Genomic DNA, 19,901 nt, shown 5'->3' with positions numbered 1-19,901 from the left:
TTCATGCACGCATTCACGCACGTGCCTAAAGAAACAGCGTGACTAACTTAGTAACTTTTACTCATAATTTTTTTTTACGTGTAACTTCATTTATGTACCTAAACGGAAAAATATACTTGCTGGAGGTTTAAAATTTTGAACCACAAAAGTTTGTGGTTTTTGTGATTTTTCCAGATTTCTGGACCAAACTTTTCTCTGAGAGAAAACAAATCAAAGTTGCTTCGTTCGTTCGGGAAACATGATGCCACTCTGACAAATAACATGCACAGTCAAACTTTTCTAAGCTTAGCAAAAGTAAGTGGAGTAAAAGTTGTCTAAGCTAAAAGGTCTTTTAAGTATTAACGTGATAACCTAAGCCTTCATCAATTTGATGTTAGTTCGATAGGTAGCGCTCGTGTATGTATGGAACTCTCTAGAGATCCTTTGTACATACTGATTAATCCTTCCAGCAACGTTATAGCGGCAAATTGGCAGCTTTTACTAACCAAACTACTTTACACGTAATACATTGAAGTTTACCTAAACAAACATACACAACGTCTTTACAAAGAGTGTTTAAGAGAATATTAATGAGAGCACCAAATATTTTAAAATTTTTAAACCTTTATCATCGTCATGAGGTCATTGTCGTCCACTGCTGAAAACAGGTCTCCTCCAATACTAATCTTTTTCTTCTTTATTTTTTTGTTACTTGGAATTTTAATTCTGCTGATATCTCAAAAATCTCTATATTCAATAAGCATAAACGAAGGTCCTATCATATTGTTCATCTTGAATACCGCTGAGGGGTCCTTCGATAATACAAACTTAGACGTTCCTAAATCAAATATTATTGGGGCGGTCTGAAGTGGTATGGCGGTGCTCAGACGAAAGTATTGATAGACACGGAACTCTTACGTGACTATTTATTTACTGCGCGATACTCCGGGGAATTGTCTGCGGAAAGTGGATGAGCGTCGCGACTCGCTTTGTTGTTTAAAAGCATGATTAAGGAGTATCGCGGGAGTGAGCTCGTGTGCTTTTTATATGGCAGACTGTTACGTTGTCTGAGTAGTCTTTTTAATTCATAAATAAGTCTAACATGCATATTTTCATGACTATATAATATATGCCTAAAAATAACAACATTATTGATTCACCTACTGTGCTTAATATATATTTCCGTGACCTCTCACTAATCATGGCAATCAGAAACCCATAGCAAAACTTTTAATGAAATGGATCAACCCTAAACCATGCAAACATAAACGTTTAGATTGGTCAATAAGCCGATAGCAGTTACTAAGTTGAATCAACAAATTGAGTGCAGCTCAACTTTGTGCCGCTTATCATAGAGCGGTATCATTCAACATGGCCGATCGTCACCAGAGATAATCTGGAATCGTCGGTATAAAGGGCACGTTTCACTATATTGGCGTACGAACGTTTTAATTAAGGGAATGGAGCGGCCAACGGTTGATGTGCACGCTCGCCGTACACAACTTACAAATGGATTAGTCTGAAACACGTTCAATTAACTTATCTGAGGCGATGAACTGGTGCGCCGTGCGAGCTTCCTCTTCAAGTTCTGGTTTGCACACCTATGTTTTGCGTTGCTGTGATTTTGAATGTTTACTACGTTTATGAGTCGGTTGAAAAGCTTTTCTGTGCAAATTCGTAACTTAATCCTTATTGGAAAACATAAAGACAACATGCTTCGGTATTTTTAGACTAGTTAAAGAAACTACATATACACTAAATACTTCGAGAAAAACTGGCTTGATCTCGTTTTGATAAGAAAAATCCCAAGTTTCAGCTCTAAATCAAACCACAAAAAATTATGAACTACTATTAGCATTTCAAAATGATTTTCATTCTGCCAACCCAATATTACCCATAATATTTGAACAGGTATCAATGGTAAGCTTGTGTCCATACTATTTGCCAAACAACTCGAATCCCGGTATTACGTGTATACAGATATAATGGCATGCTTTAATGCTCATTTAATTGGATACGAGCTGCCATTATTCATGTACAATGGCCAGCCGCTTTGAACACGACATACACGGAAATGTATTAATTATGAATTTGAATCCTGTGCTAAGTTGAAGCATATTAACCCTCCGTAATTATGATATAGACAGCATTTAGGAGCTAATAATAGCAGTTCTAAACTAGTTTTGGGGTAGATGGGAAACTCTTGTTTGTTTGTTTCGAGTCCACCAATGTATTGTGCATAAATACTGAACTTTTGGAAACTCAATTCAGCACTTTACAGAGCAACGAAACAGTTTTATTCGTCCACAGATATGAAATAACTTTTGAGAGATGCTATTGTATAATTTGCATAGAAAATATTGGTAGCATGTTTCAGAACTTTAATGCTAACTCCAAAGAAAAGAAACAGTTTTGTTATTTTAACTAAAATTTTCTACGTAGCTCGGCTTTACAAACATAACCGTTTTCTCAAGTGAAATAAGTGTCTACTTTAAACTAAAAGTTTTACTTGAGCTGTAAAAGCCGGGACTTCGCTAATTTTTAACGTACGGTATAGGCGCAGTTGCCGAGTGCCAAACTCTTAACGTCGTAAACTTTAGCTTATATTTTTTATCTCACTACAAAAGCTAAAGGATTTTAAGAACTTCAGCTATTTCAAGTTTTTTTAATGTAAGAAAGTTTATTTTTTGTTATTTCAATATTGCTTATAATAAATCAATGTTTATCGATGAAAAAAATGGCTATGTGCGCCTATCACATAACTAATGAGACATTGACTTTTAAGACCATAAAAAATATTAGTCGATCTTATTTACGATACTATCTAACATTGAGTAATCGATGAAGCGATGGAAATCACTTAGCCGTCATGAGTCATTAGTCAACCTGCCTAGTCACATATCTACTTCAGCGGTTTAATGAAATTCGTGACCAACAATTTGCTACGCTTTACGTTTAAAGTTCCGTACTTTCATACTCGTTACAAAGGCACATTTTTGGGAGCTCTAATTCGTATTTACGGAAATATGTTCTTAATATAACCGTACCTACAGTTTATTCAAAAATTACAAGCATGCTCACAAAGAAGTCTTTATTTAAAGTTCGATTACTTCAATACTCATAGATCACAGTCACTGCTACCATGACCTCAAAAACCAGAAGTACAGTTTGAAACGTAGACACACCCGATTCCTGTATGACGTGACACCCCAACTCCAATTTAACTATTTCGACTTAGGTAACAGTTTTAAGTATTGTTCTTTGGATTTTCTTCTGGTGTTCTTACCTATTATGAGCATGGAAGGACAGTCGCAACGGCGGTGGCGGGGGCTCGGGCGGCGGGAGCGCGGCGCGCCGCAGCCGGTGTCCCCCTACATGCGCGTACGCCGCCGGCTGCCAGTGCCGCACGAATGGTGACAGTGACAAGCCTGGAAACAAAAATAGGACATTTGAATTTCGAACACTAAATCTGATTTCTAGGTACCAGTATGAGGATCTTTTAATCCCTCAAAAGAGACTCTTCTGAGTGAACGTGACGGATTTTTGCGGATAAGCTATTTCAGTTTTACATATTCTCTATTACTATCAGCATTCAAGTTCAATTAAAAAAAGTACGCAATTAGTATGACAAAAGGTTGAAAACGCTAAACCCTATAAAAAACAAAAAATAACTGTTAACACTACGTAAGTACCAACTAAAGCATGTCAGACTAAACTAAATTTTGTCGTGTCGGGGGACCGCTCTAATTTATTAGCCTAACGTTAGAAGTAATTAAGTATATACTACTTATAACTGTGTATATAATTTTGTTTTATACGAATGTTGTAAATAGGTAGGTATCATTTGATTTATGTAAGTATTTTTGAAGGTAAAAAGCGGTCCCCCGACACGTCAAAATTTAGTTTAGTCTGACATGCTTTAGTTGGTACTTACGTAGTGTTAAAAGTTATTTTTTGTTTTTTATAGGGTTTAGCGTTTTCAACCTTTTGTCATACTAATTGCGTACTTTTTTTGGGTCGGGGGTTTTTTTAAATTTATAATTTAATTTTATTTCATGCTTTTTGAAGGAGTTCCTTAATTTTTTCTTCTTTCAGTTAATTTCTTTTATTTTAAGATGGGGTCGCTCTATGCGATCTCGGACAAAGGATGCTGTTTAACAATCCTCATAACATACTGGCTCTGGGAGAATTGCACAGATTGAGGAAACATAAACCTTTGGTCATTCTAGATTTTCAGCGAAGATATAAATCGGTTTATGTTTCATTCCGGCATTCCAGGGTTTCATCCGCCACATCCCATTTCCAGTATCAGGTTCTCGTCAATTGAAGAGAACTAGTCAAGACAAATTCAACGAGCCCAAACTCGATGGGTTTACTAAAAGGCAGTTCAGGGTTACGTCTCCTACCTTCGTGCCCTAACAGCAGACCAGCTCGGTGGTTCCAGAAGACATTAGTGTTTCAAATTTCAGATCCCACACATGCTTGCAAGTAAACTGAGCGTGTAACATTCTTCTCACACCTAACAAACGAGCTGATGACCTTGAAGACCTGAACCGATTTCCACCAAACATAGCTAAGAACACTCCCGAATGACACTCCTTTTAAACAAAAAAAAACCGCATTACAATCGGATCATCCGTTTGGGAGCTACGATGCCACATACACACACACACACACACACACAGACACGTCAAACTTATAACACCCCGTCGTTTTTGCGTCGGGGGTTAAAAAAAGAACTATATTTTGACAATTCACATAAGAAACAAACTCCCTGCCAACCCTAATTTTCTTGCAATTAAGCCTCGTACTTAAAATATATGTACATTTACGATTTCACAATGTTCTCATACTGTACTACAGTTAAGTGCCTTCAGCCTTGATAACAAATTCATTGCCAACATGACAGGTGTTGTGAACATTTACATAAAAGTATCGTTAAAACGCAGCCCTCTGAAGGATTTTTAATTAAAATTTTCGAGGCAATAGACTTCTGATAAATCATTATGATTGACGGCCTTTTAATTGAAAGGAAAGTATTGTAATCAATTTACTGTCTGTCATGTATAAATTCTCGTACAATGCCAATATTTTAAGGTCACTCCAATCTACCTAGCATCTAACGTTATCTCTTCTGTAATCAAATTAAAGTTGTTTAGAAATTCTTCCGACGAGCCAGGAACATGAAGGTGATAAATAATTAAGTGATCTATCCTGTTGGTTTGTGAGTATCAGTATCTAGATCGATTGTAAAGCCCACACAGGTGTTGTTGGGTATTTCAATAAAGAAATTCCCAGTAGGAACCCGGATTGTGATCTTAGGAAGGAATTAGACTCACCCTCATGCAGTCAATTACACAAATATAATTGGTACAAAGTGGATAGGTTATTTTTCTCTTTCTGTCGGTTTAACAAAGTTAATAAATGAATGGCTCCAAAAGCAATTTCCATGCTAATGTAATATAACGATAAGGAATGAAGACAAAACAAATCTAATACAGATTAATCGAGGAACACAAATCAAATTAACACTGAGACGTGTACCTACAATTTTACAAGATCGCTATCAGATAGCTAACGCTGCAATTTATCATCTGAAGGAAATATGAGTCTCACCACCGACGTAATTGGAAAATCAAGTGCAATATATTTCCTAACCAGACTTCCCCTGGGTCTTGGGGATTTACACGCGTCTAGGATTCAGAAGTTAGTCTAGATTAGTACCGGCCGGATCGGGACGGGATTTATTGGGACTGTGGGCTAGCCAAACTACGTATGTCGGACAAACGGACTGAATAATTCCTAACTTCTACGTATTGGGAGATTATTGTTTTATGAGTTTGAACGTGTGCTATATGTATAGAGTTAACATTAGATCAAATGGTAGATAATTCAGTAGCTTTAACACGTTCTACTAACTATGTAAATTCTTAGATTCACAAAGAAAGAAGCAGCTCGGCCATTGTCTACATCAGTGATGTTTAAACCATGTCCTACATTCAGAGCACGTGGAATCTCACACATTCCGACAGTTTGTTTAAATAGATTGTTAAAGTTGCAACATCAAAAAGCACGCAATTATTATGACAAAAGGTTAAAAACGCTAAACCCTATAAAAAGCAAAAAATAACTTTTAACACTACGTAAGTACCAACTAAAGCATGTCAGACAGAACTAAATTTTGTCGTGTCGGGGGACCGCTCTAATTTATTAGCCAAACGTTAGAAGTAATTATATACTACTACATTACATATACTTCTTATAACTTTTTATACAATTTTGTTTAGATACGTGTTTTTTTTAATACAAATGTTGTAATTAGGTAGTTATCATTTGATTTATGTAAGTATTTTTAAAGGTAAAAAGCGGTCCCCCGACACGTCAAAATTTAGTTTAGTCTGACATGCTTTAGTTGGTACTTACGTAGTGTTAAAAGTTATTTTTTGCTTTTTATAGGGTTTAGCGTTTTTAACCTTTTGTCATAATAATTGCGTGCTTTTTTTGGGTCGGGGGTTTTTTTAAATTTATAATTTAATTTTATTTCATGCTTTTTGAAGGAGTTCCTTAATTTTTCCTTCTTTCATTTAATTTCTTTTATTTTAAGATGGGGTCGCTATATGCGATCTCGGCCAAAAGAAGCTGTTTAACAATCCTCATGACAAACCAGCTCTGGGAGAATTGCACAGATTGAGAAACAACAAAGATTAACCTTTGGTCATTCTAGATTTTCAGCAAAAATATAAATCGGTTTATCCGTTTCATTCCGGCATTCCAGGGTTTCATCCGCCACATCCCATTTCCAGCATCAGGTTCTCGTCAATCAGAAACATGAAGAGAACTCGTCAAGACAAATTCAACGAGCCCAAACTCGATGGGTTTACTAAACGGCAGTTCAGGGTTACGTCTCCTATCTTCGTGTCCTAACAGCAGACCAGCTCAGTGGTTCCAGAAGACATTAGTATTTCAAATTTCAGATCCCACATATGCTTGCAAGTAAACTGAGCGTGTAACATTCCTATCACACCTAACAAACGAGCTGATGACCTTGAAGACCTGAACCGATTTCCACCAAACATAGCTAAGAACACTCCCGAATGACATTCCTTTCAAACAAAAAAAACCGCATTACAATCGGATCATCCGTTTGGGAGCTACGATGCCACATACACACACACACACACACACACACACACACACACACACACACACACAGACACGTCAAACTTATAACACCCCGTCGTTTTTGCGTCGGGGGTTAAAAAACATATAAACGTGAAAATAGACAAGATTTAGGACGCGCAAATGGGAGAATAGAAAACTGGAAGAATATAGAAAGTTTATTTAAATAATATGAAAGCAGCTGAAAATATTGGCAAGTGTAATGCACTCGTATGCCAGCCTCGTAGTGAATGCAAAGTGTATAATTTTTCGCACCATTTGCCGATGAACGAGGGACGTGCACGCTAGATGGCGCCGTCGCGCCGGCCGAGGATACGTGACTACCTCTGCTGACTACCTCACACTCTAGTACAGTAAGAAGTCCGTCCACAGTGTACAACTTATCTAATTCCAGAGACCTTTATTTGTTTCCGAATGAAGTCCGCTTAACGGTCCACAGATCTTAAATAGACCGAATTTCTTTGCTGTGATTCTGAATAAAAAAGTTTCGATAAATTAGCAGTCTATGCACACTGCTGGTTCTCAATAGACCCAATAAGATGAGTTCGATGTAAATAGAGTTTCAGTTTGTTTAATTCTCAGTCGTCGAGTTCCATTGAAGGATCTTTTCTTCACACTTTCCGATTTGGGAGGCGTAAACATGCTTTCTAAAGGGGACAGGGTCATCTCAGACTCACAAAAGACGATTCCATCCCACGACTGCTATTTTCGTACCCGTAAAGGCTTAAAATACATTTAATTTTGTTGACAATTTTGAGGGTATGATTTAGGTACAAAACTAATCAAGTTAGCAAAACTTTGAGACGTTATTTATGCTATGACATTCAAACATTCATTTGAAGCATTGTATTCAAAGTTGTACGATTCATAATTGCGGCGTGTAGCAATCAAACGTTACATATGAACTTTCTCTTATCTTTTGTATCTTTGAGCTATTGTCAAGTCCAAATACCGACGGGGATAGTTAAGATACGAAAGCGAACTTGTAATATTACGTTATTATACTTGTTGGAACTTCTCACATTGAAGTCATCAGTGGAAAACACGTCTATGGTAACGGCACAGTTATTGTACTTATCTTCGGTTATTATGTAACTTTGTTTATTAAAGTAGGTCTTAAAATGATGTATTTCCACTTTGCACAAAAATATTTAAAAGTATGAAAGCTCTGTAGTGTATAAGCGTAACAAGAGAGCATTTAGTCATTTGCAGCTGTCATCACAAAACAAAATACAAAATTTATTTCGATAAATTAATTAACACTTTCAATTCCGAGTAATTTTTTACATGAATTCTAGCTAAATTCAACAGCTTTAACAAGCATGGAAATCGTTGTTTTCATGATGCAAAAAAGCATCCCTGTTTTGCACTTACGCTTATTTTATCGCAAAATAAATACTGCAGTGTTGCACGTGAACTCGACGGATGAAACAAGCACTTTACTCCGTATGAAATGGATAACATGTTGGTTTACTTCACAGAGATTCAGTTTACATATCGGCGAGGTAATAAATGTTTCAATTGAAATTGTTACACAGCCGTACGATAAATAATCGGAGCGTATTAAGAGACGTTCGCGTTCGTTAAAACTGTCTGTTGTGTGGGTATGATACTTATATTAAGTTTTTTTGAACTTATGAGACAAGGTATTCATAAATACAATATTTACAGAGAATCACTTGAAATACCAAGTAAAATAGTGCTTAAATTTGGAAATTGCGCTGGTCTAGACGACAAAGGGAACGTATAGTGTGGCTTCTTTGAAACCTGACTGAACGTCGTTTTGTGGAGAAATACCTAGGTATATTAAATCTGAATAAAATCAATAGCTTCTCCCTGTGGCGCGGCTTAATGAAGGCCGCTTGAATGCTTATTAGCCGTGCTCACTCCAAGAAAGGTTTAATGGAAAATCGGATTTAGCGTAGTCAGTCCGCCGTGGCGTATTCCAGATTAGTACCGGTGATTAATACAAGCTGCGGCCCTCATATCTCTGGTCTGTCGAGGACAGATGAAAAATGCGTCCGCATCAAATATCAAAGGGTTGATCTGGCAGCAGATGACTTTGTAGCCGGCTTTTGTTGTATACCGTTTGTTGTCGAACATTATATTGCTGTCATTTTTCACTTTGATTGTTTAGAACTCGAAGTATGTAGAGTATTTCTTTGACCGCGTTTCTATTCATTCTGAATGCATGCTCCGTGAGTAATGTTTTTTACAAGTCTTATTTTGTTATCTTGATCAAAAGTCTTTTGATATTTATGGGCTAAAGACAGCCAATTAATCTTTTCATTCATTCGTACCTACCTAAGTTTATTAAATTTAGAAGGGTAATTTACCATGACCTGTATATTTCTGACTGCTTTTAAAAATATTTAGTTGATTGAACGTAAATTGTATTAACTGGATACTTCTAAGTTCAGTGACATAGCTACTACTCCAAAAATCGTCTAAAAGAGAATTTATTTTCTAATGCCATATTCATTTGCAAATTTATCGGTCTAGCAATTCTGTCTCGCATTGATTTGAATAATCTTTATCGAATCGTAAAGAAGTCTCTCTGAACATTTGCAATTGTGAAATATAAAAGGCGCTGTGGGTAACAATACACGAGTGTGTCTTCTAAGTTTACAGCATCTGTCGAATGGTAAACGACTTTTGTCAGTTCATTGGTTTCCAGTTTCTGTATAATACAAGCTGTTGATTTGCATCCGTGCCATATTCAAGGAGGTAATTATGCTAATGATTCTCGACCCCAATCAATAAAAAAATTGGTACGTAATTTTTTTTTCGGAATTCCGTAAATGTCATCTAGCCTTATTTAAACTTGGCGCGTATGTTACTGGCCTTAAAACCGTGCTGCACCCTCACACAAACGCAAACACAAAGCATACGCAACGATCACTCATAAATTTCATTCATAAAATTGGATTACTTCGGAAATACCACGACATTACAATGACAAAAAAAGCAGTGCATATTAGTTATTTCCCATCTACTGTAATTCCAATCGATTATTTACGTATTGTATGTCCTCCTCCTGAACTATGGCACAAATGCAAATCAACAGCTTGTATAAGTATTTTGTTAGAGCGGTGAGCGGTATAAGAGATCTTATTAGGGTAGCGGTAGTGCATCCGGGTAGCTACGGATCTACGGTTCCACATAAATGGATTTCCCATTAGATGCAGTACTTGCTGATAGAAAGAACACGGAGAGGCGGCGCCGCGGAGCACTGCTTTGAATACATTCCGGGACCTTATTGAAGAGTTTCCCTCTGCATCTTTGCCTACGTAGGCTTTTCAAACAGTATTTTTACTGAATGATTTATAAAATAAAACGAAAATATTAGGTACTTTATCACATCCATATTTTTTACACTGAATGTAAATCACTATCGTTGAAAGATAAATCGAAACATGTGTAGGAGTAGTATAAAATATTTTCATCAAAAGGTCACATAACAATTACGTTGATAAAGTTATTTCCGAAGTTTAAAAGCTACGAAAATATCAGTAGCATTTTTTTAAATACACGTGTAAAAGCCGATTGATCGAGTAAGCCCACGTAATTTACAAAGTAAATAATAAAGTATTAACGGCGAATGGAAACAGAATTTATTACTAATTGAATCACGGCAGCGTTTATGAACATTGCTTTATGTTGATTTTATTCAAACCTCGTATAAGTAGGAATGTGATGTTCCCAACTTGTACTAATGGGTATCCCCTATTTTATTGACGCACCAACGATTAGGTTCGTTTAGTTTGATAGTTGAACAAACCTCATAAAGTTATTTAATCCCGGGACTATATATAATTCACTTTATCGGATTAATACGTGTTGAATAATGTTATTTCAGAAGCAATCTGAGGTTCTGCCATCCATTGCTGTCCGATCTTGTGTTGGGAATATTTTCAGTTTCCATTGGCACTTTTTTTTTTTTTTTTTTATCGACGTAAAATCATCAAATGACCCCTCCCGCTGTGGGTTAGCAGCGGTGAGGGAGTGTCAGACTCTTACTGACTAAAATCGTCGTGTTCCGTCATAGGCCTTTTATGTACCAGGGCCGCGGTATCTCTTTCGAACAACCCGCAGCCCCGGCAGGCCTTGGCCCTGCTGGGCCCCGCTGGGGTTGCTGACGTCTCTTTGAGGAGCGCGTGGAACAACGCGCGCCGTCGACACGGGTCTGTCGTCTAGGAAGACAGAGGGACGATGAGCCACCCGAACTCACCGCCCACAGACCCACGCCTACGGTGGCCGGGAGTCATCTCGCGACACCCGGCGCCCATGGTGTCTACCTGGTCCAGCGCGGCGGCCGGGATGAGAGGTGCGGACTCTCTGGCGTTCCGCCTCCTCCTTCTCGAGCATGACCGCTTCGCAGAAGGAGGCGACGGCATCCCATTCCCTCTCGCCCCGGACCATGGCCTGAACCAGGGCCGGACGCGAGAGGTCGCCGCCGCCCAGAGCCTCGACGAGGACCCGGCGGTGCCCTTCCCATGCGGGGCACACCTGGACTGTGTGGTCCACCGTGTCCTCGGGGCTGTCCGCACAATGGTGACACCCGGGCGCCTCCTCACGACCGATGCGGTGCAGGTACCTCCCGAAACAACCGTGTCCGGTGAGGACCTGCGTCATGCGGTACGTGAGGGCGCCGTGACTCCTCCCGAGCCACTCCTCAAAGAGGGGACTTACCGCCACGATGGTGGCGTGCCCTGCACTGGGTTGCGATAGTCGCTCCCTCCAGGCCACCATGAGATCGCGCCGGAGCTCCGCCCGCTGCGCGACAACTTGCCGCGGCAACGGGGTTTCTCCCCGGCGCTGAGCCTCCTCGCGCCAGTCGTACAGGCGCAAGAAGACCCTCGCCTCCAGATCCCACGGTGGCAGTCCAGCGAGTAGGCCAGCTGCTTCGCGGGAGATCGTGCGGTACCCCCGGATTAGCCTAATGGCTATCACCCTTTGGGGCACGTTCAGGTAGTGCACAGCCCGCGGCCGTGCCGAACGTGCCCATACCGGGGCCCCGTAAAGGGCCATGGACCGCATGACCCCCGCGTAGAGTTTACGGCAGGGGGCTTCCATTGGCACTTACGTAGAAATTATCGACACGCTAGTATTAGAAAAGGTGCTAAGGCAAACACCGTATCCTTATGTTAATTAGAAACACCCGTAAATAACAGCATTTCCTATTAATTTAAACATACCTTTTGGAAGTTAAACCTAGGTATGCGTAACATTAGTTCCATTATGAGTTGCTGACTACAGTAAAACCGGCATAAAACAATAATTTACTAAAGGCTCGTGATTTATAGCTCGGTGGAGGGCGCTCGATGAACCCCTGTATGCGAACTATTGCCTGGCCCTTATCTTATCAGCTTGCTATTTCCTTGTAGTTTGTATACGTTTAGCTCACAGCTTATTGTTTATTCAATTGCGAAGGCAGGTTGAACAGGAGTTGCGTGCGTGGCTTGTAACCGATATTTATGGCTGTATTCTTTTTACATTAATTCTCTAAACAGATGGCGTAGAATTAATTTTCCGAAGACTTGAGGAGGTTTTCAATAAGCTAAAAATAGCAAATTTTTTCCTCACATTGGAGTGTAGTTTTAAGAAAACCTTTTTTTACCGGTCTTCGTTCATCTAATTTATACCTACGTAGGTTCTAAACATCACACTAATGAATATCGTCATCGTTTCCTTTAAGGGAGGGGTTATTAAACTGACAGTTGTCACCTCCCACGCCGCTGTGATCGTTAACCCATCACGGCACATCACTATAATACCGTCCGACGCAATTAATGTTAATGTGTACTATGTATAGTCTATAGTTATGTACATTGGACCACGTTTAACTATCTCATGGTTATAATGTATCGATATGTCGGATAGTTCTCATTTGATCATTTAGAGCCATCAATGGAAATATAGATTTATAGGTAGGCGGGTTGTATTTTGGTTGCTGATAAAAAAATATCATATTTTTATTCTCTAGTGTTACGATTATTACTTACTCATTGGAGATGTAGACAAAAGTGTCCCAAAAACATATAGTAGGATACCCATAATACATACATAGGTATCTGATAATACAAAGCCATCAATTTACGGACTTAAGTAAAATTGAGCAGCTCCCTTTAAGCTACTTATATCGTAGGTACTCGTAAGATCGAACTACGAGTTTCAAATTTCCCGGATGGCTTTTCGAATTCGGTAGTTAGCTAGCGAATTCCTACAAAGAATCCTGTGCCGTAACAGATAAGCGAAGTAATAGCTTTCAACGTGTTTCTAATACTTTTGCCGAGGAAATGTTATAAGAGATATTCTCGAAATACATTCATGGGATATATACTTCCATGATTTTCACATTCCCTATGTACCTACGGCATGAATTGGATTTCTGAAAGTATTGAAATGAGCTTACGCAGAAATCGATATTTCTCTAATGTTCATTCAGTCTTCCGATACTCTTTCTGAATAGTATTAAATAGTAAGTCCAACATTTGCTATTTACACCGTATTCTATGAAACCAGTCAATAAGGGACCTCTCTTCAAAGAGACACGTTACATCCATGAATAAATTGAAAATGTAGTTACACGGCACTTGAGTCTATGCACAAATACAGCCACAGCAGTTTGTCACTTGACCCTCCCCAGGCATCCGATACCACCGAGCACCATTCAATAGGCATCTGCAAAATGTTCAAGACCCCAGCGAGAGTTTTGGAATAACTCCGCCGAATGGTCGGTGCATCGCTTTTTATTAACCACTCCTAGTGCGCTTAATCCAATTAAAGTTCCGAGTTTGGTCCGTCGGAGCGACTGGCAGCCGTTTCATTAAAACTGTATTTCATAGGAGAGGATCTGTCTCATTATTCTCACAGCCACGCATTCTCTTTTCAAGCCAAAAACAGTAATTAACTGTACACAAAATTAACCCTAGTATAACGCTGAAAATATTAAATTAATTCTCAGCCTTCTTCTAGTGAAGATTCTAGACGCCATATCATCTTTCAAACAGCCAAGCATATACAAAGAACTTTACGCTCAACATGGCTTACCAAAATCACCCCACCCCAGACAGGTTAAAGGTTAAACTGTCTAAGTACACAGATATTTTGTAATTAGTTAGGATATTAATCTTCTCGCAATGTTATAAGTACACTTAGAACAAGTTAGGTGGAACTATTTTCTAGTATCTAGCAATTAGTTTAAAAAATATGTGAATAATTTTAATTGGCTACGGGCTTGCTGAAGTTGCAAAATACGATGCAAAGCTAGAATCGTAATTGAAACAATGTTTTGTTGTAGAAGCAGCAATGAATTAACTTACGTGTCTGCCATTGTTCTGTTAATATTATGCAGGAAAGGGTTCATTATTGAATAAAATGTTACTGAAACATTTTTCAGGTTTTTTGTATTAAAGTATGTTGTCCTCTTTGATATAATCCCCTGTATACACTTAGAGGAAACATGTCTGTAAGTAAAGCATAGTGGGATTGATTATTTATAAATTCGGGCCATGCAGTGTCGGCCCTTTGGGGAAAGTGACATAAACATCTGTTGTTTATTCATCGTGTCCTCCGAATAACGCTACACTTCTCCTTTCCCTTTACGTGTCTATTTTTGTTTGTAAAACGTGTCTTTCTAGAACCTCTCGTACTTGAAGATAAAACAGAACGAAAGCAATCACTTGAGTTTAATACAAAAAGCCTTGTACACATACATGTTTTAGCAGTAAAGCCGAGCCAAATCCCGAATTCTGAGTGGAGCTTAGAACAAATCTTGAATTTATAATGAACATATAACATCTCATTATATCAATGTCATTTATTTAGCACCGCAAGATTCAAAAATGTATTATGTAGGTAGCTCATTTCAATGTGAAAGCTCGGCTTGTATTTGCGAAACTATTTTCCCGTATTTGAGTCTTTCAAGTGGTAGGGGTAGATATTCGAATAAGGCATGATCGAAACTGAGGACCGAACTGGCATTCCATTGCAGGTGAGGCAGAGGCAGGTAATCAAGTGTCATTCATCGAGATGAATGCCCGGCACTCGCTGTATCCTCGGCGAGCTCAACCCGGAGTAGCTCGCAGGGTTGAGTAGGTTACGTGTGCCTACATAGCGAATGACATCGCGTTATTGACGAATTTATCTTTAGTGGCAGTGAAACCAATAAATACATAGCGTAGATACAGCAATCTATTCTGGTTTAACAAAGTACTGGGTATGATTAATATGTATTTTGTTTTAAGCATTTTATTTTATGCATGTTCTTAAATTGTGAAACAACGAAGTTTGTTTCTTAGGCCGGATGTTGTACTTTTTCTCTCGCGCTCTTAAGACTCTTCCGGGGAAGTGGAAAATCAAATATTGAAATCTTCAGACTTAATTCCCTATTCCCGATTCGAAAGAAACAAGATGAATCTGTAGCCTGCTCTCGTAACCAGGTCAAGTAGATTGAGAACAAAATACCTGGAAAATATAACTTCCAAAGAAGCCTACGCCTTAGTAGTTACTCCTTACTAAAAACACAGATTATTATATTATATATTAGATTATTATATATTAGATTATTATAGACGGAAAATTGACGTGAAGTAAATAACTTTGTTGAAACTAAAATAAAGCAGTTTGTTATTATTAATTAACTGTTCCTTCCTGATTAAAGTTTCCAGTACAAGGGTAAATATACACGTCAACTCGCTCAGTAAACACAACCCGAGTTTGGTAGAATTAGAAACTCATACAGACTTGAAATTGGATATTCGTTGCCTTGACGATTATTTTTCTTGTTACAATTCGAGTAGAGTGTGTTTATATTATGTACGTGTTCATTGTTGTGAAACATAAACCGGCGGGTACCTGATACTGTTCCCACGTAGGCTCTCAAACTTGAGATATTAACTAGGAGGCACACATAGTGCAATTCTGTGTTCACCGACAGATGAAACATCAGCGTCAGCTTTACGTGGCGCATTAATTTGTTACAGTGTACACCGAATTTAGTATTCAAACACGCGCGCAACTAAATATTCTATATTTGCACGTGCGGCCTAATTCGTGAAAGCTCAAACCAAATTCGCTAACGATGGGGTTGATTCCACAACAAATGTGGAAAATAGCCCAATTGCCTTTGAATGTTTCGATTTCACCTGCCGCGCCCGCGCCGCCCAGGCGAGCAAGGTATGAAAATGGATCATAAAATTATTCACGAAAATAAAAACACGAGATGAAAACGCTATAAAACAAAGCCTCGCGTTGACATATTGCGGAGCACGCTTGACATTGTTAAGTCAAAATAAAAAGATATAAACATGAATAAAAGCGCAAAGATAAGGAACGTTATTTATTTTGTGAAACAATTTGGAACACCGACGGAGTTGGTGTAAACACCGAGACACCATTTGAACAGGAAAATTCCGAACTCGTATTTATTATGTTCAAATGTTTTAATTTGAAATTTAAATATTCAGGCACGCTTTACGTACTTACCTTAGACTTTACCTTGATTCCTGAAATTGTATTTACGTGTTTGTACGTTAGTTTATTGGAAAAATACATATTTGCAGCATTACTGTATTAAGGCCGTACAAAAGAGTAAATATTTGTTAAGAAAACCCTGTTTCATATTCGCTCTTTGATTTGTCAATCAGTTGGTTGATTCAAAGAAATGCTTCCGCGAAGTTGTACACGAGCGAAACGACCTTCGTCACGGTATCATGAACATCTGCTTATATAAACACATCAATGACTCATTCATGCTATCTCAGGTGCGTTCCGAATACCAAATACCGAATACATTAGTCCGAATGCGTGTCCGAATTGTGGAGACAATCGGAAACTAGGTCATCGTGCAATTCGAACGTTAATAGAATTCGCTAGATTAGGTTTGACAGGTAAGCCACAAGCGTTTGGCGGGCGTGCCGGCAAATTGACTGCACTTAGGAAGGTGCACGGTGGTTACTTCATTATGTTGCCGCCTGCTCTTATGTGTAACACATTACTTAATGTTTATTTAATTTATTGAAAGTCACGAAAGGAAAGGAAGCTTAGAATTACGGTTATAAAGTCGGTACGGTTATGAAGTCTATAACAACATAATTATCCATGAATTAGTTCCAATTAGGTTGCTTAGAAAAAAACTTCAAGGCTAATTTTATACACAGGTAGATGCCTAAATAATTCGACTTGTAAAACGAGACATTTGTTTGCGATGTATACCAGGAAAATGGGTATTGAAGAGTCCTAAGAAACTCTTTATTGTTTCCAGCATTTGCCAATCTCCTTCAATAAGCGAGAAGGGGAAGGAGCCAACCTTCCTTCAGCGTTCAGCTCCACAGATTAGTATTCTCTCGCCGCGCGCAACACGCAACTGGCGTCAACTACTGAATGAAATGCGACTCAGCTACGTTCCTTATTCACAAACTTTAAACGGACTTTAGTCAAGCCAATCTGGCTCTTCCCCCCTTCTATCAAAGTGTTCATCAACTGCAAAAGTGTTGTCAGGTGATGAGATCAGAGTCGTCATTCACAACATTCACGCACTACATGTTATGTGTGCAACTCACTGGGTTATAAGGTCGAGTTATATAAAAATGTAGTGAATTTTGTAAATACACGTGAAAATTACTAACAAGTACGTTCATTACGCCACGTGAAACGAAGGGTAATTTCTTTCAATTTGTACGTGATGCTAATTGTTTTACCGGAGGCTAATAATTGTAGCGTTCCTCCTTTGCTCGTTTCCTTTCTACAATCTTTTGCAGAAACCTATTTTCAAATATACAGCTCTTTATTTAAAATACTCTCACGATAATTATGCGCCCTTGGTTATTTATATAGTACCCTTTAATTAAGTGCTTATGTTCTGTTCTACCACCATTAATGAGTTAAGTATTCGGCCTAATTATGTAAAGTTATTAAGGTCAAACATGAAATTGGGGCATTTATTCATATCCATGAATCGTGGCTATAAAGCGGAGTGACAAGAAGTGTCATACACAGGTTATAAAGCAAGGTAAACATTTAGGAAGGCTGCTAAAAGCGGAAGAACTTCCAACCTTCACGCGAGCATCTGTGTAACGAGGTAACTTCGTGTGCTGTCTTCAAAATGTTATGTTAGTTAGTACAAATTATGGTTACTTATGTGGACTTGTGAAGTGTAATGAACGTGTGTGAAATATGAGTATACTTGAAGAAAGATGTATAGGTAGAGCAATTCTTTAACTTTTTTATTGTAATGCTACTTTATCGTAGTATAATTTAAAGTATGAATTTATTGTAGGAACTATTTATAAATTGCTACCCAAATCCAATTTGACAGCCTCATTTAGCTTCTCGGCTTCTGTAAATTAATGAATAAATGTTAGGGAAAAGCGGGGGTGTAAATGACATTCCAAAAACGTAACGATTAGCTAGCCTATACTTACTTCCCCCGGGGATATTTAACCTTTATCTTCGCGAGAATTTTCCTGTTTCCAATACCTTTATTTACTTTATTTAAATCAACGCCCCGATAATAAGAAACCTCCCGCTTTGGATCATCTCCAAATAGGTCGGCCTTGTAACACAACCGCTCGAGGTCGCTATTGTGTCCAGATCACCAAAACATTGTGCTCGACTATCTCATAAGATCTCCGCTTTCATCCCAGCTTATGGGAAACATAACAAGTGTAAAGAAGACAGATATGTGCCAAGAAAACGCCTTTTAAGACTCAATAGAATCGGCCGCCTTTATGTGAGCTTGCCAACACATATCGTGCCAGATACTTCTGAAATATTTGTAAAAGCGAAATTAATTTCTTCGCACGTCTTTGTATTAATATTGACAATATAACATATGTAAATAACGATCGTTAACGTATTACTGAAGCCAACTTCAGATAATACTTACTTATAGTTCTGCACAACCCTGATAATGTTGTCGGTTCTGGATGAATGACTTTATCATTTAGAGCACGCATTCGTTATCATACTAATAAGGACCATATAAATAATTAATGTTGCTACCTTACGAGGCAACTTCGACAATTGGGAACAGTTGTATCGGACGTCCATTTGATTCTTTATACATATATGTATTAGAAGGAGAAAATGTGGAAAACATGGCGCGACCCTGCGGCGCCGACTCGACTGTTTATTTATGTTACGTTCGAATTAAGGATTAGGCCGCTTAGGTATACTTTAGCATGTGCAGCCTGTTTAATGATATCATTTGTCAGCTGTTCCTTTGGAGAATAGCCTGCATTTGTTGCTGAAGTTAGTGAAACATAAATATTGATTTTAAATACCAATACCAAAAAAATACATCAATCAAAGAATCATAAAAACGCGACGTAAAAATCACGACTTTTACGTCGCCTTTCAGTCGTTATCTGACGTAGTTACATGACTTTGGCTCAGCACTGTCACTTTCATGCAGCATTCGACGTTCGCGTTCCTGAGCCTGGGCGTAGGTAGGCACATACATACGTTCCGCTGCACCTAAGTATATCACGTCTAGTTAGATTACACTGATCAGGGAAGCTAACGTCGGGTTATTTATTGGTTAGCACCAGCCGCACCGCACCTGCGATCCGCGTGGGAAATTCTGATAGAAAATGTTTAGCTTCCCTGCCTGGCGCTCCAGATAAACTTGTATGTATTCATGTTTCAGTGAGCTAGCTTTGTAAAGTATTATGTGCTTAATTGATATAGTGGTTTCTTTCTTTGTAATAATTTACGACTACCTTGAATACAGTGACTAA

At 38.5% G+C, this 19,901-nt stretch overlaps 1 protein-coding gene across 1 annotated transcript in view; it reads right to left on the bottom strand.

The window, feature by feature from the left end:
* LOC124631700 overlaps nt 1–19,901 on the bottom strand; it is a 113,260-nt gene that overhangs the window by 24,126 nt on the left and 69,233 nt on the right. Inside the window, exon 2 of the mRNA XM_047166250.1 lies at nt 3,266–3,407. Coding sequence (XP_047022206.1) covers nt 3,266–3,407 — 142 coding nt within the window. The remainder of the gene's footprint in view (nt 1–3,265; nt 3,408–19,901) is intronic.

Source organism: Helicoverpa zea, chromosome 7 (assembly GCF_022581195.2).
Source record: "Helicoverpa zea isolate HzStark_Cry1AcR chromosome 7, ilHelZeax1.1, whole genome shotgun sequence".
Taxonomy (NCBI): Eukaryota; Metazoa; Arthropoda; class Insecta; order Lepidoptera; family Noctuidae; genus Helicoverpa; species Helicoverpa zea.
This window is presented reverse-complemented; position numbering and strand designations above follow the sequence as displayed.